General features: G+C 46.0%; 1 protein-coding gene across 1 annotated transcript in view; it reads right to left on the bottom strand.

Annotated features, from left to right (window-relative positions):
- Positions 1-560: 560 nt before the first annotated feature.
- The window catches only part of LOC142578403 (uncharacterized), an 84543-nt gene continuing 62174 nt past the window's right edge, over positions 561-22929 (bottom strand). Inside the window, exons 6-9 of the mRNA XM_075687793.1 lie at positions 10903-11121; positions 8496-8555; positions 3887-4012; positions 561-758 (exon numbers count right to left, since the gene is read on the bottom strand). Coding sequence (XP_075543908.1) covers positions 561-758; positions 3887-4012; positions 8496-8555; positions 10903-11121 — 603 coding nt within the window. The remainder of the gene's footprint in view (positions 759-3886; positions 4013-8495; positions 8556-10902; positions 11122-22929) is intronic.

Raw genomic sequence — 22929 nt, 5'->3', positions numbered from 1 at the left:
TCAGGACCTCAATAAAGTTATTTGTCTGTTTTTCCCATGCCCTCTTCGGCAATTTGACGTGCGGGTTCCCAGTGCACCTATTAGGTAAGCACGCAATCAAGTTGCAAAAAAAAACACTCTCTTCCAAGCGTTAAGTCCTATAACGGCCAAAAACTAGGCGGCTACCGCACTTGTAGCTCGTCTACTGCTAGGCAGGTACCCTGTAGCAGCACTAGGCAGCTTCCCACAGATAAGGCGGTAGCTTTTCAATAAGACCGTTCCTGGTTAAGCAAGTGGTAGGCAAAGATCATGCTAAAATAAATATTTATAGCGTCGCCTTTGCAAATGCGAACTGCCACATGTAGCCATGTGCAAGGCCGCCGGACATTCCTGCCCTTTAGAAAAACCGGTGGATTTTCTGCACGCACCATGATGCCAAACCACCATATCCCGCATAAGCGGCACATTTTCTGTCACAACAATCGAAAAAACAGAAAAAAAATCTAGAATTTCACTTGATTTACTTACGCAGAATGCTTTTTTTTTATGAGCATGAGCAGATAGCAACAATTGAGCGTATATTAATAGTTGACCGCCCTGCACTGTCCCTCCCTACCAGCAGACGTGTAATTATATGCAAAGAACGCCGCCAGCTTCTTGAGCATGTAGAGCCGAGGGAATGGCCCGTAGCCGCAGGTGCCATTGCCGTCCTCCAGCTGGATGTCCGCAGCGGCAAAGGTGTATTTCACGTTCGTCGCATTCGTCTTGGCTTTGCAGAGCTGCATTGAACACCCCCGAGACAACAACTCGTAAGAGGTCACTCTCGGTGTCAAGTCGAGCGCCTTGTAGCTGAGCACGATAATAAATTACGTTACACATTTCCGAAAGAAGTGGTTCACTTCTAACTCTGAGAAGTGCGTCCGCGACAGGAGCAAGTGCGTAATTGCAACGCTTTGCGATGGCAAGCATATGGTATGATAGACGATAAGAGCCATATATTCATAATACTGCTCCGTAGGTATTGTTTTTATGCTATCGGACAAAGAGCCTTAATGGATGTTCAACAGCATAGAAATGGCTGCCAAAATGTGCAGTTACACCGAAAAATATTCAGAGGGACAGCTAAGTTCGTAGCTCAGAACATTGTTTCAGTTGCACCAGCCAATGGCGACTATTGACAGCACTATAATAGCCTGTAACTTCGTTGGAACATTTTAGTTCAATGCTATACATGCACAGACGGATGATGACTTCAATTTTAGTTCTGACTCCATTAAAAAAAATATGTGCACATTGTTTTCTTATCGCAGAAAGCCTTGTGTCATTTGGCATCGCCGTAACACACACATACATCTGCACCGCGGTTTGAAGCTCATCGAGCATGTGCCTGACCGGCAACGTGGCCAGAGGCGGGACTCCTCGCCGCGTGATACAGGTGACCAATGCGACATCGGAAAACACTGCCTCTCGTGTGGATTCAGTTCCTATGGCACTGTGTCTGATATTCTCCGCATTTTCATTATTTGATTTGCGCGACGGGCCCACTTTACGGATGTAGAAAGCGACCGTCAAGACGAACACAACACCTGAGAAGAAAGCGATGAAATCTTCGCATGCATAATGGAATTACTTCCTTGAAAGTGTACATTTCTCGTAGTGAACGTATTTGGATGTCGGTTGTGGATGCACTGCGCAATTATGTAGAAAATTAAATTGCGCAGCACATGTCGAAGTCTATGCGAAGCGAAGCCTACGTGAAGCGGTTACCTAAATTCTCGAGAGGTAACGGGGATGCGAACAGTTTGATGCTGACAGATGTACGCCCAGAAAAGTACGCGACGTGTCTAGCAACATTCAGCCTTTTTCCACCTCCTGCGTCACGGTCCGAACCGCCAATGCTGGAAGACTCGCAAAGAATGAGGCCGCACCGCCAGTGCCACATACTGAACGTTGAATCAAGGAAAGTGAATGAAATCAAATAATTTATCCAGTAGAATTAACCATTTTCTTGACAGATCGGTGAGCTTTGGAGATGTACGTGAGCTGAGATTGTTGTATGTTGTTGTAGGACACGTACTTTTTGTATGTAGGAGATGTACACATTAGAACATACCAGTTCTGGTGGATTACCCAATAACTTTTAGGCGCATGCAGTGTGTGTAAATCAAGAAAAAAAATTAAATCAGCGAATATAATAAACGTACTTCCCAATTTCAATAACAGATTGGTGCGTTTTAAAGATGCGTTGAAGCGCACGTATGTTCAAGTTTAATGTGGGAACAAATTTTTTTTATGCAGAGCAGGTGCTCGATATACGCCATCAGCTTACATATTTTATAATCCGCTTCGCGCTTTCCATCGTATAACCTTTATATATATATGTATATATATATATATATATATATATATATATACATATATTGTGTGTGTGTGTGTGTGTGTGAGAGAGAAGAAAGGGGGGTAACCAAGGGGCCCACCTTTTGTTAATCACATCATAAGAAGTCCCCCCCCAACAAACGAAGACACCAAAAGAAAACATATGGTAAATTACTTGTACTTACTAAGTGAATTAAACAAATATAAATTTAAGGACAGCCAAGGTGCATGAAAGGGCCACTTAACGCGGGTGGGGAGCAATCTTACGACTTCGCATTACGTCCACGATGGTCTAACCAATTGAGCTTTCCCATCAACTTTCTTGGGTATGTATGTTTTACCACTAAAACTAACATCGGGAGAGTTAGCCAGCTGCGCCACTCGTAAAGCGAAGACGTGGGAGTGTTCCCCACCTACGGCAAGTTAGTTTTTTCATTCACTTTAACTGTCACTGTTTATTGTTTATTTATTCTAGGTATCGAGTAGTACGCGTTTTTTTTTTACCCTACGTTGTCCTTTGCAACCTTTGTTTGTTGGCATCTCATGATATGATTAATAAAAATTCGGCCCCTTGGTTAACCCCCTTTCTTCTCGTTCATCACATAACGAGGGTGTCGAACCCGGTGACATTGATGCCTTCAGGTAGCATGCGTGGGTTTATTCACCACTTGCCTTTACCCAAAAGGATCAGGTACTCGCGACGCCAGGGGCAGAAAGGATGTTCCACATCAGCCGCCAAAATTTCTGAGTGGCGGTTTGTGGCTAACCCTCCCAAGGTAAGTTCTAGTAGTAAAACGTAAATACCCAAGAAACTAGAAGCAAAAACGGCTCCGCGGTAGCTTAGTCGGTCAGGGCATCGCATGCGTGATGCGAAGGCAGGGGATCGTTCTACGCCTGAGGCAAGCTTTTGCTTCATCCACTTTAATTATGACTAATTCATCACTTATTTCTCATTTAATTCAAGTACGAAGTACAAGTAATTTCCCCTATGGTATATATATATATATATATATATATATATATATATATATATATATATATATATATATATATATATATATATATATATATATATATATATATATATATATATATATATATATATATGGCAAGACCACAGCTATGGTCAGGAAAGTCTGCAAGAGTTTTGCTATAAAGAATCATATTAATAGAAGAGGTCACTGGCGTACATCTTTACCAAATTTCTCTTTTGTTACATGGAGAGAGGCAATATAGAACCACTCGTATTTACACAACAAATGACTCGTTCACTAGCTATCTCACAACTTCGCCTCTGTTTCAATTTAGCACAACCGTTCTCACTGTTATATTCTAGAATTATGTAATGAGAACCTTTGTTTCAATGCTTAACAAGAAACAGGGGCACAGGGAATGAGTAATGTTCATTTTTACTGTCGCGCGATTGCTAGCAAATTGATCATTTTTCATACAGTAATGCGAGTAGATATGATCTTAAAAGTTGAACTCAGTGTTACCATGCCTGCTGTTTGGGCATGATTGATTGTCTCACCTTGGTACGAAGGTTGCGAGGGCTGTCATAGGTGAAGACCAATTCTATTCGGACGTCGTACGTAACGAGGGCCTGGAACGCCCTGTCTTCGTAGAACGAGTTGTTGTAGCCAGGCCGAACGCAGGCCTATTGTGGAAGGAGACAATAATTTGTGGAACTTGTGAGCACAGAACTGACAGCCCTAGCACAAAATCTGACATACCCTGTCTCATAGTTATTTTTTGTTCCAATACAAATCACGTAATAACGAACAGGATAACTGAACAGGGGACGTACGATGTTTCGATAGGGATCGTGCAGTAAAATTCGCACCACTCCCTAAAAAGCACGAATCGACACTTTAAGTTAAACACCGCATACGATCCGCTCAGATTTCACGCGCTAAGGCACTGCAGAGAACCGCGTAGATTTTGCACCTGATAACCGCGTCTTTCCGAGACGCAGGCGGCCCGCTATCAATTCGGATGCAGAATGATGGAGAATCCAAGTAGGCGCGCTAACACGCTCGGCTTTGTAAGTCGAGCGCGAACCGACCTTTGTTCCGCATGCCGGCACGAGCGTTGTGCGCAAGCGCACATCGAGCATTGTGAGAGCGTTGAACGAGCGTTGTGCGCAAGCGCACGCTCGTTCCCGCGGAGCGGTTTTGTGGCAGTTGCGAGTGCATGGCGGTCTGAGCATAAATGTTCAACTGAAACACTCTAATATATACGAGCGTAAACGCGCAATTCTGGACGTTGTCCCGTTCTTGAATGCGGGGACAAGCCATTGCCTGAGTTCTAACAGCGTTCGAAAATATATTCCCTAATATTCATGTTTTTTCCCACAAAATAAAAAAGAAAGATTATAACAAAACGTAGCCCAATATATTGTATAACGGGCACAGATGTCCGGCGGTAATCAGCACTGTAATAATTCCAATTGTTGACCGTCTTTGCAAGCACCACAACACTAATCGGCAGAAGAGCAGCCCTCTCTCTGCATGACGTTTGCAGCATGTGTCCGTAAAAGCGTTGTCAACAAATAAAAAAAGAAATATATATCGTTCTGGGTGAATTAGTACAAGCTTTCAGTGCCGCATGCAGCTCTTTAAGCAGTTTGTACCTCTTTCATGGACATATTCTGAAGACGGCGCAGTGTAGACCTAAGTGCGGCGTGGGATTCTGGATTGACCGGGTATGCATCGCAGGGTATGTGCCCCTCAGGTAAATATGCATGCGCTACTGGAACCACTGGGTGACTTTGACGATTACTGTCACGATGATGATCAGGATGTTGATGATTACGTATGACAAAATTCAAGTGATTCAACATCTAATTAACGTCGACCAAATGTGGCTCTACGCGCGGATCTCTCAATAAATCATGTGGTTCATACACCCCGATCTGACCTCATCACGTCGTACAAGAAGACGTTGTCTTTCATTGACTTCAACTAGACGGTCAATTAGGTCCAACTTGTTCTTTTTTCTGAAATAAAATAAATGCTGGGGTTTCAGGTACATGGGAAAATCTCGATCTCATTAATAAACTTCCCATAGCGGGGACAACAGAATAATTTACGCACATAAGGTGCTTTATCGTGCAACTAGATTGTAGTACAAGCGCGTTCTTGCGCTTCTCCCTCACTAAAATATGTGACCGCCGCGGTCAAGATAGAGCAGATGACAGCCCAGCAATGCAGAGACGTAGCCACTAGTAAACGGCGGTGGTTGTTTTGAAAATTATAACTAGATAGTGTGGTCCTCATGAAGCCATACCTATGCAAATTTCTTGCGGATTATTGTTTTGGATATCGTAACAGTATAGTAGCCCTTAAAACGGCTCGCATTGTCCACGACGGAAAATGAACACGAGCGTTACTTATGACTAAGACTGAAACTTCGGAAGAGAGGGTGGAAATGCAGTCAGACGTAAGGGAGTAAGTGCTGCAAGAAAAGTGCGCATAATGGCCTACCCAATAATTCGTAGTTCTGAGTATGTAACACGGTAGTCCTCTTTTTTGGTGCGAGTCTGATTAAAAGCGAGGTGAGGTTTATGTCAGAGTAAAGAGCGTGAGGCTGCCGCTTTATAGAATGATATGAAAACCGTCTTTAATCTTTGCACCAATGGCCGCCACGTTGTGAGACGCTTCGTAGACTTCGGGTACGGAATGAAGCTTCCCTGAAGTACTGTCTATCTGAACCTCAACGCAAGTATCGTGCAGATATCTTTTATGGTCTTGCTCCCATTGTTGCTTTGGCATCCGCCCCTGTGTACATCAAAATCCGTAGTTGCAATTCCAAAATCCATAGTTAGCAAGTTACAAAGAAAGATGATTCAGGTCATAAGGAGTGACACCAACAAATTGGCATTCCAGGATGCAACCTCTTGTCGGCTCTGCCGACGCTACAGCCGTGAAGGTTGCCGATTTTAGAGAGTACAATCGCTGCAAACAGCGATCATAATTGGCTAACTCCCGTTCAGAATCTCCGTGCTGGATTAATCTTATGTCTACGCCTTTGTAGACTTGCACACGGCCTTTATCATAGCCGCGTAGGTGGCCGTAAAATTATTTTTTTTTCAAAACGTAATGAAAATGACTGAGCGCGACGGCTTTGTCTTTGTCCTGAAGGTCTTCTTCGTTCGCTGTGCTACTTGTCATGCTTACTGGTTGGGATACGGGGAGACTAAGTATTGGAGCCGGCAAAATGTATATTTCGTAAATAGCAAAGAAGCACAGCTGTAAGAAACTAAAGTTGTCTCTTTGTGCAATTTTTTCGTAGTAAAGTAGCGCGAAGGGCCAGATGATTAAGAAAGAGCCGAAAATTTCCATTAGGCCTCTGTGAAGCGCTACATCTGAAAACAAACACGGCTTTCACTTCGTTCAGTTCTTCGGAGAGACTGCTCGACATCATCTGGGAATGTTCAATCCAACAGACACCGCCACCGCAAAAATTAGTCTGAGTCCTACTGCACACTAAAAACAGTGTGAGCGTACAAGAGCTATCATAATATCGGTAATATATATATATATATATATATATATATATATATATAGAAACGTCAAGAAACGAATCCTAAGGGGCCCGTTCTTTAGTAGTCAGAAGCTAAGAAATTAAAGGTACCAACGACAGGATAAATCAAATTGTGGGTACTTGTTAATTGAAATAAAAGATCGCAATTTAATGCATTTGATCGCATTTTGGCGGTAGATGGCATACGAACCCGCGTATTCGCATTACCTGTGCCATGCCCTTATCATTTGAGCTACCGCGGCGCCGTTTTCCCATCCTGTATGTACGCCAGCTTGGCATACACGAGCGAAGCAAATGCCGCTCTAGATGAACCCATTACCATAGAAGAAGTGAGACACGCTGTGATGTCTGCCACAAAGATCACCACGCCAGGCAAGGATGGCATCACCAACGCCACGATAAGGAACCTGGACGAAAACTCCATCAAACGATTTACCGAATTCGTAAATAAACACTGCGAATGGGGGACTATCCCGGACGACTGGGGACATGTGGAAATAGTAATGATGCGGAAGTCCGGAAAGACTCCCTGCGTGGAAAACCTGCGACCCATTTCGCTAACGTCCTGCTTGGGTAAAGTATACGAGAGAATCGTGCTTCAGAGGTTGGAGACCCACCTGGAGGGTAACGAGCTCATGCCACATACTATGTTTGTATTCAGCAATTGCCTCTCAACGCCAGACATCCTCCTGCAGATTAAGGAGGAGGTATTTACTACCATTCGAATATACGGAGAAAATATATTGCTTTCACTCGATCTTAAGGCGGCCTTCGACAATGTAAGCAATAGGGCTGTGTTGGAGGGTCTCAGCAGCATTGGTTGCGGGCAGAGAATACACAACTGCATCAAAGCTTTCCTTAGTGACAGAACCGCCACCATTGCTATAGGAGGCATCAGGACTGAAAACTTCAACATGCCCAAAAAGGGAGCACCGCAATGCTCTGCGATATCCCCTACGCTTTTTAACATTGTTATGATCGGGTTAGCACGGAAGCTCGAAAAAATTGAAGGACTCAGGCATGCAATATATGCCGACGATGTCACAATCTGGGTCACCGAGGGATCCTTAGGAGAAAAACAAGACATTCCGCAGAGTGCAGCAGATACAGTCCACGCATACACTGAACACTGCGGACGTGCCTGCTCCCCGGAGAAGTCAGATGTGCTCAGAGTTTACAGAAGAGGATACAGTCTGCAAAACTCCATAGACATCTTGATAGGGGGGAAGAAGATTCCGGAGGTATACCAAGTTAAGATCCTTGGCATGTGAATACAAAGTAACTGTCGTGTGGATCACCCAATCAGAGAGTTGGCAAACACTACAGCTCAGATCACGAGGATGCTTGCAAGAATCTCAAACAGGCGACGAGGTATGAAGGAAGAGGTCACATGTAGCCTAATACAGGCCCTCGTGGTCAGTAGGATTGTAAACAGTGTCCCCTACCAAACACCGCTCGAGCAGGAAAAAGAACAATTAGAGGCAATCCTTAGGAAAGCTTACAAATGCGCTCTAGGACTGCCAGTCAAGACCTCGACGGAGAAATTCATTAAGTTGGACATAAACAACACAGTGCATGAACGCATTGAAGCTCACCTTCTCGCGCAGAGGATGAGACTCATGCTGACTCCAACGGCCAGGAATACGCTGCAAATACTGGGTATGAGGGACGTTTGCAGAGAAATTAACAGCACGGAAAGCATACCTGAAGACATTCGAGAGATCATTCAGATCAGCCCGATGCCGAGAAACATGCACCCTAAAATACACAAGATTAGAAGAAAGGCAAGATCAGAAGCACACAACAATTATTTCGCGGAGAGAAAAGACGTGTCATACGCCGACGCGACCACATACAAAGAACACTCCGGAGTGGTAGTCAGCGTTATTGATCATCAGCTCAGAGAAATCAATTGCGCCTCCATCAAAAGCAACCCTATCCTAGAGGCTGTGGAAGCGGCAATTGCACTCGCAATCACTCACCAGGACGAAGAGGCCACCACAGCAATACTTGCGGACTCGCAAGAAGCGTGCAGAAGGTACAGCAGTGGACGCATATCCACTGCGGTCATCCGCATACTCAAGAAGAGAAAAATCACCTCTTCGAGATGCTTCATTACGTGGACACCAGGTCATGACACTGACAGGGAACCAGCGTGCCGACGCAAAGGCAGGAGCAAACGCCAAACGGGGGGCGCACCACGACGGGGAACCGGACACAGTCACCAAACGCTAGGGAGAAATTTTAGAAAACCAAACAGCCCTAAGGAGGATCTACCCCACCTCCCCACAAAGACCTTAGTAGAGAACAGTCGGTTGCCTGGTGACAACTGCAGACTAATACACACCCCAATCTGAGTCTGCTCAGCAAAGTCTATCCGTCAACATATGACAACAAATGCCCACTATGCGGGGAACACGCAACGCTTTAGCCCGTTACATAGGCCTGCCAAAAACCAAAGGTTGCGCCAGTACACAAAACACCGACACCGGAGCAGTGGGAGGCTGCGCTGTCCTGCTCGAAGCCTGAAGAACAGCTCAAGCTGATCGACAGAGCTAGCAAGGTGGCAAAGGCCACAGGGGCCCTGGACTGAGGGCTCCACCTTCGCTGGTATACCTCCTTTGGGAAAATAAAGCTTTTCATTCATTCATTCCTATCCCCTTTCCGGGGTATTTAGGTTTATCTGTTATATCTAACCCTGGGGACTGTTAGCCAGCCCCACTACTCACAAGCCTTGGCGCCCGATGCGGAGAATCCTTTCTGCCGCAGGCGTTACATGTACATGAATTTTTTGCGGAAAGCAACTGGTTAATAAAACCGCACGTGCTACCTGAAGGCGTCAGTGTTGCCGGATTCGAGACCGTCGCTATGTAGCGAACGAGAAGAAAGGAAACCGAGGGGCCCAATTCGTATTAATCATGTCATAAGAAGCCTATCTCTAGTTCCAGTAGATAAACATAAATATCCCTTTCATGGTTATATTGCGCTTAGTTTTACACTGACGATTTTAGGTGAAGGACTGGACATGAACGTACGTAGCGCAAACTACCAACTGTTTAATACTGTTAAAGAACACGCTTATATACAAGGAGATATGGCGCGGGGGGATATAAAAAGATATCACAAGTTGACGACATGTGGTCATAGTTCGGGCCAGGCATGCATCGTTCACTTGCACCCGTTCACCCTGGCACGCGAAAAAGTACGTGGAATGTGCTACTTCAGTGGTTTACCAAATTCCACTAGATTGCGAGAACGTATACATTGGGCAAACTAGACGTTGTCTAAATGATAGGTTACGGGAGCACAAATACACGTGCCAGCTTCTGACAGCACCAAGCAGTTTGGATGCACACTGCCAACAATGTAAATGCTATCCGCTACTAGAAAACACCACAGTCATTGGCACATCAAAATAAAAAATGGAGCGAGAAATATGGGAGGCGCTTGCGACAGCTAAAGAAAAGCAGATGTGCGTAAGCACTCCTTCCATCGCGCTTATCGAAGCTGAGGTCGAGTTTGCCAGGGTGAACGGGTGCAAGTGAACGATACATGCCTGGCCCGGACTATGATCACATATCGTCACCTTGTCATATATTTTTATATCTGATCTCCCCCCGCGCCATATTTCCTTGTATATAAGCGCATTCTTTAAGAGTATTAAACAGTGTGTAGTTTGTGCTACGTACGTCCACGTCTTGTCCTTCACTTAAAATTGTCAGTGTAAAACTAAGCGCGATATAACCATGAGCGTTCACCAACTAGCCCGCTTCATTGGTTTAATAAATATCCCAGAAAGTGGATGCGGAAATGGCGCTACGTTATCTCAAATGGCAAGAGCGTCGCACGACTAATGCGAAGACTTGTGTTCCTACCCCACATGTGGCCAGTTGTTCTTCAATCGGTTTTCACTTATGATTTCGTTAATTTCATGATTGAATACAATTTCCCTTATGCTCTCCTTGCTATCTGTCAGTATTATGAACAGCAGCTTTTGCATACCCGGGAAATCTCCGTGATCTGATGCTCTCCCAGGAGCTTATCTTGATTGCACGCGCCCCCGCATTTATTGCCGAGCAAATAGCCTGTTGGCCCCCTACTCGACGTGGAACCTTTATCACATGGTGTGTACCACCGACCAGCCATGCCCAGGGCCACAGCATACATCATGTTCGAAGGCCAGTGGTGGTGGTTGGCTGCAAGATGACTTATGCTGCTGCCCTGCAAAGTGAAAAAAATTCTGCAATGATTACGATACTCCATAATGCGAAATTTGAGCACAGCTCTTTGAGTGTTTTTAATTAGCGATATGGTGGCCGGCGTGGAAAATATGTGTCGTGCGGCACGTTGCAAACGGAGCTGTCTGTGGCACGACTGCCTCGCTAAGCTGGAGAACGTGAGAGCCCGCGCGGGGGTGACGCCTGGCCGCGATTCCCAGCCGCTCCCGCCGCCGATAAACCTCTAAAACGATGCGCGCTACTCTGGCGCCATCTCATTGCCGTTGTCGTCGCACTACGCTTTTCTTCTCACGCTTCCACCATACCCTTCACCGCTTTTGGCTTCATGCTTCCGCTGCGCCCTCCTTTCCGCTTTTCACTTCCCGCCTTCCATATACGCTGAGCTACGCGTTCGCTCTTTCATCCATCACTGCGCTCGTTCGCTCGATTACGCCGCCGACGCCGACGCTCGCCGCCGGAACGCATGCCTCGGAGCTCGCGCTCTGAAAAAGCGAGGAAATAAGTTTTAACAGAACTGTTTGCTGGCCTAGTTGGTGCTTGCTGAAGGACGTAATTTTGTCGCGAAGACACATAGAAAATAATGGACGGCATTACCAACCGATTTATTTTGGGTGCTGATCCAGGAATAAACCCTTCGCAAACCCTAAATTCCCAGCTGTCAAACAATCTCATCTCTGACTGATAAAGCATAGGTGTTTTATCGCTGTTGCGGTTTGAGTTTTTTTTTATATTAAGCTTTCATAAGCTCCCGTGCTGCTTTATTGTTATTTATGCCAAAAATCTTAATCTCCCGGAAATGTGGCTGACACATTGCGCGGGCAAACGGGCCACGCCATTTTTCATCACATTTAGGACGTATTCCCTGGCTCATTAATTTATACAGCGCGCCGTGTGTCCTACATTCAAAATTGACTTAGTATGTGCAAAATATTAACTGCGATTCACACACGGCTACACATTGCTTTCTTTTTATTACATTCATAGACTGCACCGTTGTAATTCTTAAGCCGTGTCTCTCGTCTAACGTATGGTAAGCAACAGCAGCTACGTGTATTCATGAACTATGAGTTGCCGGATTAAATCTACTGCTACAAGTTGAGCTAATCACATAGCCGAAAACTCTAGCACTTGCTGCGTCACATCTCGGCCATGCTGAATCCTTACACAGGTACACGAGATGTAACGTGCCTTCCTTCGTCCCTATTTCTTTTTTTCCCTTAAGCTTGCTCTGATGGAATGCGGAATGACGTAAGACACGACAATAGTTAGCTCCCGGTTCCTACGGGTTCTCCTCATCCTCGAATTCGCTTCGTACGGAATGGACCAGGTCGCGTTGGCGAGACCGACGCGGAAGTATTTATCAAGATATTACGCGTATTTCGTTGCGGAAAACCAAGATTGTTTTTATGGCCATCTTAAGCAACCTACGCACTACGTAAAAGCACCACAGAAAAACCTGTGAAGTTTGCAGCATATCACATGTGGCCCACAAGTTCTTTAAGTGAGGCCTGAGCTCACTCGCCAGTCTATTCTTCACGATAGTTAAAAAATTAAATTATGTGGTTTTACGTGCCAAAACCACTTTGATTATGAGGCACGCCGTAGTGGAGGACTCCGGAAGTTTTGACCACTTGTGGTTCTTTAACGTGCACGTAAGTATAAGTACACGAGTGTTTTCGCATTTCGCCTCCACCGAAATGCGGCCGCCGGGGCCGGGATTCGATCCCGCGACCTCATGCTCAGCAGCCCAACACCATTGCCACTGAGCAACCACGGCGGGTCACGATAGTGGTGAGAACTCAATCCTCACGCATGGGTGCCGGCATTAGGCAAGAGGCATCTCTATATTTAATATAGAACCACAGGTAATTTCTGAATTTTTTTCTTTCGCTTCGTAGTCTATTGGCTTCATGTGGCTGAGCTTCATATGACTGGCAGAAACGGATCCGACAGTCACTAGTAACATAGATGGTACAGAGGGGTCGTCGCGGAAACACAGACGCGGGAGGGAACCTAAAGCACAACACAAGCACCGACTGTCTACTGAAGGATCGCCGAAACGAAAAGACAGAAAACTCGTACGCGCATGTTCGAGAGGAGGCAGCACTGAAATCAATAAATGGTGGAGATAGCCTGGATGCGAAGTAAGTGGATATTAGAAAAACTATAAAGAGAACCCTGATCAAGATGGTGTTGAACGGGGCGGGCATTCTGGCTATCACACGGTGACCTTGCTCACTGAACTGAAAAGCTCAGATATCGAGCTGAAAGTCGCTTGATAAACTTTTGAAGGTATCATGCGCGGGCGTTTACTGCCCCTCTTATCGAACTTTTGTTTTTCTTTTAATTTTTTACAGCAAAAGGCTTCAAACACTCCGCCCCAATAATAATAATAATAATAATAATAATAATAATAATAATAATAATAATAATAATAACAATAATAATAATAATAATAAATGAAACGAATAATTTAATATGCATTGTTGCAAGTCAACGGGTATGCTGTAATCGTGTGTGATCAGCAGATGGGCTCTTGAACAGGAGGCATTGCCATATACGCAAAGGCCAAAATATATGTATGTACAACTATGCACCCTGACTCGCAAGAGGACAATGCAACCGACTGCGGGGATGTCTGTGCCGTACAAATGAAAGTCGGAATTGTGATATCCGCTGGCTATATATCTCCAGGCACAACCAAGTGTGATATCGAGAAGTTCATGACCACGCACTTTGCATGGCTTAGCCATGACAAAAGTATCCACGTGATCATCGTATGAGATTTCAATGCGCACAAGCATACAAAAGCATACAAGAAACGTTTCACTCAGTTTATGCTAGGAGAGCCTGATTTTAGGTGCCACATGCTTACAAGTAGCTCAACTACTCAAGAACGGTCGTCTACACATCCACCTTTGAACAAGATACTGTCTTACTTTATAACCAAACGAATCAGTGTATATCAAAGTATTCACAAAGCTATCGCCACTACCACTAAAAATGATTAATATAGATTCATGTAACCTTGTATAAGCGTGCGTGATGTGCTACAGCTTCGCTGGTCATCCACTTTTACAGAGTGTAATGGCTCCTAATTTTTTTTTTTTGGGGGGGGGGGGGGCTTTCAGGTATTCCACATATTGCGTATCAATCCAATTTTTTCCCAGCTATTATTATAGCCTTCGCTGATTTATTATCGCGTTGCGTGGCAGGTGTACGTAAAGTAACGGATTTAGAAGCAACATTTTTATATTGATATTGTATGTGATGTTCTGTAGGCGCCCCTAGAATTTGCCGCTTTCACTAATGTACTCGTAATCGTGAAGGGCATGTTCTATGCCACGCATGGGAACGTTCCTTTCTCATTTTGTCCTTGTCACTGCTCCGCTGATGGCGTAAAACATAGGAATGAACGTGGACCAGTCGCAAATTGTAGCAGCGCAGGTCACGGGTAAAATGTTCTTGTAGTGCTATGGAGCGACATGGCGCTGCATTTCGGCGGTATCACGTAGATCGGTGGACGTGAAACAGTATGCTGGAAAACGAGCCGAAATACGCCATATTCGACAGCACTACTGGACAGGCGTTTTGTGTCGCGTTTTTATAAGAAAACACGTCTTTCATGAATTATATGAGTAAGGCTTCGCCACTGTTATGTTTGAGTCGCACATACGACATAGCAAAAAATGAAGTAGACGAGTGCACGTGACTAACAGAAGCTCTCGAGAAGAAAAAAGGCCAGGCGGCTCGGTTGGATGTCTTGTTCAGGGGCCACTTCTCAAGGAATATTTAGGTGTTTCATAGGTCCATGCGGCATGGCATCTGCGCTGGCTTGTCCTGTCGCTGGTGGCGGCTCGGGAATGTGCCACTGATGCTCTCAACCCAACTGTCTGACTTGGCTGGGCCTGGTCCTTCAAACTGGCCCGATGATATCGTGTGACTGAGCTTCTTTGTGGGGTTATTGGGTGCTGCCTTCTAGGACTATCTAGCAAATGGTCCTATTTGATGACGCTGTCTTGCTACGTGCCCAGGAAGGCGGTAAAGAATGCGAGTGGATCCTTTGTAAGTTGCACTTTGAGGACTTCGGGGACGTGCATACGTTATCACTGGCCAAATAGGGGCAGCGACAACGCCAATTGCTGCAAAAATTGGCAGTCACGGATTATAAACATAATGGAGGAAGCCAGGTGAGCAGCCACATAAACCTGGTAAACAGACGGCGGAACTAAGTCGGTGAGTGACTCCATAGTTCCGTAACAGAGATCAGCTGCCAATGAAGATATCGACGAGTGGAGTAAGAATAGCCGATGTTAGCTGGCAACTTGATTACGAAAAAAATACTTAAACTGGGGCTGCAGTACAGTGTCATCAGTGCAAACGGCTAAGCCAGACAACGAAGCGGCCTCTGGAGATGGCGCTGAGAAGGAGCGAAGTGTTGCTTGTATAAATCAGCGATGCTTCGGCAGAGCTTCATCACTACAGGTACTGCTGTGGCATTTTACAGAAAGCCGAATACGAAATAGATTAAATATGACCAGTCTTATTGTAAGTTTTGCTTTCACAGGACATTTGTCTACAAACTAAACACAACTCTCGGAGACTCGCTCAAAAAAATTAATTTTTGCTTATGTCTCACTCGCACTCAGACTCACCACAATTCTGCTCAACCACGTTCGCTCAGTCTCAAAAGAAACCAAATTATTCTCAAGCAGGTAGATTTGGGCTATGGCTGACCATAATTTTACTCGACCGCGCTCCCTCTAAGGCTCATCAAACATCGACTAGGACTGACCCGGACTGAGACTCATGCGTCGGTATATGTGTGAGAAACTCGACTCAGGAGTCAGTTTGTCAAGACATGCAGGTAATTATCATCCATTCTACAGTTTGTGAAAGCCACTATTCTGCAATGCGTCATTGTAAAATGCTCTACGCAAAGCTTGTTATTCGTGATAGGCTCCACCCCTTTCGCCGAGTTGGCCTCAAACGTCATCCACGTCGGGAGACTATGGTCATTGTTGAGCTATGACGTGACTAACTTCAGCCGTTTCTTTGTGCGATTTCAATGTGCCTTCACGTCGATCGCAGTCACTCACTCGTTAGAAGCAGTCAAGCCAGCCATAGATGTCATGGTCTTCTATGCCAATGAAAATGGCGATATCGTTGTGGCGTAATAAGCCATGACAGAGCACAAAAAGCACCATGGTAGCTAGTTTCGAAGAGTCTTCAGGAATTGAAAAGACGGTCTAGAATGTGCAGTACCAAAAGCTATTGTTGTTTTCGGCCCATTACGCATCTTGATGCAGCAAGAAGGCTAAGTTACGAAGGACATATGACCTCAAGAAACGTGATCGTAATTTCATTAGCTAGTGGCACGATGCTCCATTGCAGCAGCGCTTTTATAATATTTTCTATATATTTTTGTTTTTTAAACTTAAGCTTGTAGTCGCCGTTTCTGCTAACGCTGCCACCGATGCTTCCTTGCAGCATCTTGACGCTGGTGCTTTGTACCGTGATTTGTTTCTGGTGCGTACTTGTCTTTGTTGCCACCGTGTTTGCGAATGGTTATCTCCTGCCTGCAACAAGTCCTTGCGCTGCTACGGCCGTCTATTAAAATGCATTGAATGTGAGTGCCTTTACAATTTGCAAAGCTGTTCACGCTGACCTGAGAGCACATTTGAAAACAAGCGACATGCTTGCTGTAGTACGTGGTGGTAATAGTGTTGCCGGGATAGTCGCTTCATACTATATTACGGACCATAAAAACTATAGTATCTTAGCGCAAATCGACATAGGAAACGGGCAGGCAGCGCACAGCCTTCTGTTGTGAGCATGGCACAGTGGGAGGGGGAGTTGTACTTTGGCAGCAACTGAGTATGGGATGGCCGCGCGGCCTTTATCTTGAAAACGATCTGCTTTGGAGGTGCAGTCTAGGTGGGCTGACGGCTCGTAGTTTTTCGTCCGCTATGTTTTCCCCGCTCAAGTTGCACTCAAGCGATAGACAACCCGATAGACCCTCGCTGCGGCGGCCACGTTGTCTCACGCCCACGTTTTGACAGCGAGGGCCCGCGGTCATTGAGTGTGATCTGTTCCTGCGTGCGATGGCATCATGCTTGTTAATTTAGCCAGTTAGCGAACATTCACAAGCTTATACGTACTATAAAACTGCTACCCTTACTTCGCGGATCTGTCTACAAATTTTCTATCGGAATCGGTGCTTCATCTTTCGGGCGAAACTGCGACGTTTTACAGCGAAACTGTATACTTCTACCATTCAAGGAAATTTTTGTGTCGTTGGCGTGGTAAGCAAGAAACTCCCCATAAATTGGCCGATTCCAGATATAGTGCAATGCGGGGCGAACCCACCACGGAGGTGGGGCAGGCGTTAAGCACTTTCCATACGGGGACAGATCCCGAAGATAGTGCAATGCCGGGCCGACCCGCGGCGGAGGTGAAGCAGCCATTAAGCACTCCCAATACCTGGGCCGATCCCGAAGACAGTGCAATGCCTGACCTGCCCGAGGCGGAGGTGAAGCAGGTGTTAGGCACTGCCCATGAGTGGGCTGATCCCGAAGATTGTGCAGTGCCGGGGTCACCCACGACGGAGGTGCAGTTCGTCTTTAAAGGGCCGACATACACAGCTTCGCCTGGTGATCCTTCTTCACAGAGTGGAAGGGAACTTCGTTTTTTTTACTGATACACGTTTACCTTTGCATATGTTAGCCTGTTTATGGAAACATTGTTTGGTAGTTAAGAGGATGCCTTTATTCTCCAGCGTATGCTAGCTTTTGCCAGCGTCTGTGCATAAGCAGCGATGGTAGATGAGGATGTGGTATGCGCGTTTTAACACTTTGAATTGAGATCAGTAATTTGTCATATGCCTGAATTCAGATAATAATAAAGTGCGGACGGAGCTAAAAGCTTTTGAACATTGTGTTGTACTCATTAATCTATTTGTTTTCTTTCCAGCCTTGTTCTTTCAGTAGTAATATATACCACCAACAAAATGTCATAATAAGCACACAATTCTTTCGACCTTGTTAGTAAAATTTTCGTAGTTCCGTGGCTTGTCACTTTAAATATGAGAAATTCTATCGATGTATGAGGCATTCACAGAACGCCAGTTAAATATTCTTTGCACTTGATCGCCCACTGCATACCTCATATATTTAATATTTATCACAATAGAAAAATTTCCACGTATAGTGTGCGAGAATCGCTGTATTATTCAAGATAGGCAACAGAAACATTGTTTCCAACTACCAGCGTATTTTCATCTTGCCTTCGTATTTTTTTAGAAAGCCTAAATAAAGTTTTACTTGAAAGGTTTACATCCCTGGTTCACCAACGTAAGATTTTCAATCTACTGCAATATGGTTTTGAAAACGACGTCAGTCTAACGAGTTTGCGCTTCTTTTACCTACCGGATATATACTTTATAATGAAGGTTCACAGAACACATCATAGGCGTGAATAAACACAAGCTGGGCAATGCAACAGTCCAGGCTTAGTGGAAAAGAGTATTGCGTCGCGTAGGCGAAGCGGCTTAGCACGGTGCATCATCGCCGCTAAGTGTGCGTCTTCTCTGCTACATCTCATTTCCCCTCTCCTAAGATGGAGCCAAACAGTCCTTTTAAGGCGTTGTCAGGACAAGCGGTTCGCAGTTAGACTTGAGATGATCAATGCGCACAGTTTCACTGCCTGGGCTGCAGACGTACTGGAAAGTGTGAGATGTTCGATTATATTTTTCAGCGGAGAAATTCACTTTCCGATGCGGTACGGACCATGGTATTTAGGAAGAAGCTTCGAGGAGAGACCTGAGGTGGGTATTCCAGGCTCCCACAACTAAACGAGAGAGTCGGGCGAAGACTAGTGGTAGGCCGCCCATCGCCATGACGAAGTTCCTCCTGCGCCTGGCTTTGTTCTGAGAGGGTGGGAGTAAGTTGCCGTCATTCTCGTGTATATCAGGCGGCTTCTGAATGCGGTGTGATTACCGATGAGTCGGGACAGCGAGGAAAGATGGTGTCAATAGGAGTTGAAGTTCACCGGCCAGTGAGTAAAAAGAAAGTGGAAAAACCTGTCGGTGTTTGTGGTGCGATGTTGTAGGCGTACGTGACGAAGGGAAGGACAATGTCGCAGTTGGTCTGTTCAGAGGCGAGCTACATTGAACGCATGCCGCCAAGAGGTCAATTGAAGCGCTCTACCAATTGTAGTCATTGGTTTGCCGGTGATATGCAGATGTACATCAGTGAACACCACGGCATTCAAAGAGAAATTCTTGAATGACATCTGGTAGGAACATATGGTCCCAGTAACTAAGTATTTTGCGGTATGCACCGCAACGCAGCAGGAAGCGTTGATGTAGGAAGGAGGCAATGTCATGAACTGCTGCAGCTGGCACAGGAACTGTTTCTTCGTACTTCGTGAGGCGGCCTGTGGCCCCATTAAATCAGCGATTTCCAGCAGCTCTTTATGGCAGTCGACCATAAAGATCTGTGGCATTCCGTTCAAATGGTCGCGACGGGTACGAGGAGCATCAATGGTTCATTGGCAAGACAAGGAGCAGGCATGTGGCGTTGACAGTATGAGCAATACTTATTGTACTTCTGTGCAAAAGTGTAAATTTCACGACAATAAATTGAAAGAAGTAGACTGCTTAAAGTTTTGAAATGCCTTTTGTGTACACACTGAGGATCGGCAGGGAAAGCGTCCCATATATCAGCGCGGACGTGTCTGGGAATAACTGGCACCACTTGCGGCCTTCGAGACGGTTTTCGGAGTGATGGAGGATTTAATTACGAGTGGGGAAGTGAGCAGCATGTGGGCCGAGTGCTCCAGATGGCGGACCTGCTGGTGAATCGGTGAGGTTATCCAAAAGAGCCGAAATGACGTTATGTGGCTGAAATGAGTATAGTGTCGGGGTGCTGGCAATTTCGGTGGGTACACGTGACCGCAAAAGAGCATCGGCATCGACGTGTTTCTGGCGTGACTGGTACTCGTATGTCGTATGTCGGCGTGACTGACTGGTATGTCGTACTCTCGGAGCTGCACAGCTCAGCGGCCGAGGCGGCCACAAGGATATCTCACAGACGACAGCCAGCAGAATTCGTGTTAATAGAGGACGACATCGAAGGGTTGGCCGTACAGGTATGGCCAAATTTAGGTAATTATTTAGGTAATCAGTGCTCTTTTCCTGCATAATAGTAGTTAGTTTCATCTTTTGTGAAAGCGCGGCTCGCGTAAGCAACACCATATTCGCCGTGTCACGCTTTTCGTTCGGCGATGACAGTGCCATGACCAACTGCACCAGCATACATGTGGATTTTGGTGGGGGAGGGTTGGCTTCATCGACATGTTACTGTATATGGGGAGTGGTGATTAGACGAAGGAGCATCGCAAAAGCATGATCGCAAACAGAAGAACAGGTGAAAGGGTTCGAGTTTCCGCGACGAATCTTTGTCAAAGGCAGAATGATTGAGGCAAACTTTTGGATAGAGCGATGCAAGTACTAACAGAGACCGATGAAACTAATCATGTCTTTCAGAGATATGGCTCTTGGAAAAAAAGTAACAACGCGGAGCTTAGCGGCATTACGCAGAATGCCATCCTTCCACATAACATGTCTGAGAATGGTAAAGTTTTGTGCAATGAATAGAACATTTTTTTTGCAATTCAGTTGAGGGCCAGTGTTAGGGAGACAGCGCAAAAAAAGCCCTAGTCAATGTAGGTGAAAAGGCAAATCTGGGACAAATACGATGACATCAATGAGATCACATAGGCACGTATTGCATTTGAGGCCGCGGGCAATAGTGTCCGTTATGCGCTCAAACGCTGCGGGCTTTGAAAGGTCAAAATGCATCATAGTAAATTCACATTGGTCGTCTGGTGCAATAAAAGCAGTTTTCGGGAGATGAGCTGCAGCCATAGACACTTGCCAATAGCCGGAACGTAGATTGAGAGAGGAAACGAACTCTGCAACTCGCAGACAATCTACGAAGGCGTCGTCGATCCGCGGAGCAGGGTAAACATCCCTTTGGGTTATCGTGTTTTACTAGCAATAATTCGCATAGAAGCGTATCCTTCTTCTTAACTGAAATCAGTGCGGATGATCAAAGACTGCGTGGTGGCTGAACAATGCTAAACTTCAGCATGTCAACTGCTTGATCATCATGACGCCGCTTTCTGTTGCCCATGCGCGGTATGATCGTTGCCGCAGCGGGGAGTGAGTGCTCGTGTTGATGTGGAGGCACACAGGTGACTTTAAGCAAAGAGACATACTGTGACCGTCAAAACCAGAAGGAAACTTATCACAGAACTTATCAAGTCACGTCGTTACATCGGGTGCAGGCCATTGTCGATCGCATGGCAGGAAAGGCCTTAGGAGGGTGCAGCATTTAGTGGTATAGTGTTTATTTCCGATAAACCATCAGAAAATCGAAAAGTGGCAAGGATGTTGAAGGGCTCCACTTGGCGGAGAGATTCATTCGAAGCAATGGAAGCGGGAACGGAAATTGGTTGCGCGCAAGTAATTCAGTTACGGTAGCATCAAGGGCAAGCACGGCGGCTGGAGGTGGGGGCCAGTGTCGACGAACAAAAGCATCGCAAGGCGCGAAATGAGCACCACGATTGAAATTGTTGGAACAGAACACGCGTGCCAGGACAGATGCACGTGCAGACATCACAATGTCGGAAGCGATAATCAATTTCGCGCAGGAAAGCGGAGCGTCATCGTATATGATATCGCAAAGTGGAAAGAAGGCGAGTTCAGCATGGAAGCATCAATTACTCATAGAAAGCAGTAAATAAGAGCCCACCCTAAAATACTACCATTTGAACAAGAAAATAATACCGTGAACTCGACTGCGTAGATGTCTTCTTGAATGACAAGTATGGCGGAGCACGCAGCCGCATGCTCGAGATGCTGTGTGGAGGCCATGTGCCGAAATGGGCGAAAGAAAGGTGTCGCGACTTTTGGAACGGAACAGCAGAGCTTTTTCTGAAAAACAGAGACGGCTGCGCCTGCGTGAATGAGAGCACGCGTAGGGATACGTTCGACAGTGACTTCAATACGTTGGGCGGCGAATGACGAGGGCTCCGGCTTTGCGTCAACAATGGACTTTTTGCCTGGGGCACTGCGCTATTAATGTTCGTGTCAGTGGTACAGGCAAGTCGATGTATAGAGGAAAGTGAGCGACGATGGGGAGAAGGAATCGGTGGTCGAGAGCTCGTCGAAGGTGAGGGTGGTTTGGTAAGTTGCCGTCTGAAGCGTAAGGCAATGGATGATTGTAGACAGGCGCAAGGGCGTCGTCACGTGAAGGCAGTACAGACGTGCGACATTTCCAGGTAGACAACACAAATCAGAGATGGGCCAATTCTCCTAGATGCGCAAGGGAATGATGACTTGAGATCATGGTCGTAAGCTTGCAAAATTACGACGAAGGACGTGTGTGGCCGTGATCGCACTACTGCTTCGGGATAGGTAAGCGGAGGCGGAGACGGGAACGTCCGCGGTTGGGGCCACAACACGGTTTCGGCGTATGCTGGCGGAGCCGTGACTGGAAGCGTCCAGTCGGTTGGAAACCCTTCAGGCATCTGCTCTTGTATTATGTGCCCTAGCATGACTGAGTGAAGAGATTGGCTCCTGCGTCCAGAATATCAGGGACACCTGGCGAGAAATTTGTTCGCGTGCGAAAACTTTGTACTGGGAGATCAGAAAGGGAGTGTACAGAGTAAAAGTCAACTTGGACAGCAACTCTTCTGGCACGGAAGGGCGACGGGTGACCAAGCC

The sequence above is a fragment of the Dermacentor variabilis genome, chromosome 4 (assembly GCF_050947875.1).
Source record: "Dermacentor variabilis isolate Ectoservices chromosome 4, ASM5094787v1, whole genome shotgun sequence".
Lineage (NCBI taxonomy): Eukaryota > Metazoa > Arthropoda > Arachnida > Ixodida > Ixodidae > Dermacentor > Dermacentor variabilis.
Note: the sequence above shows the minus strand (reverse complement) of the source record. Positions and strands in the feature narration are given on the sequence as shown.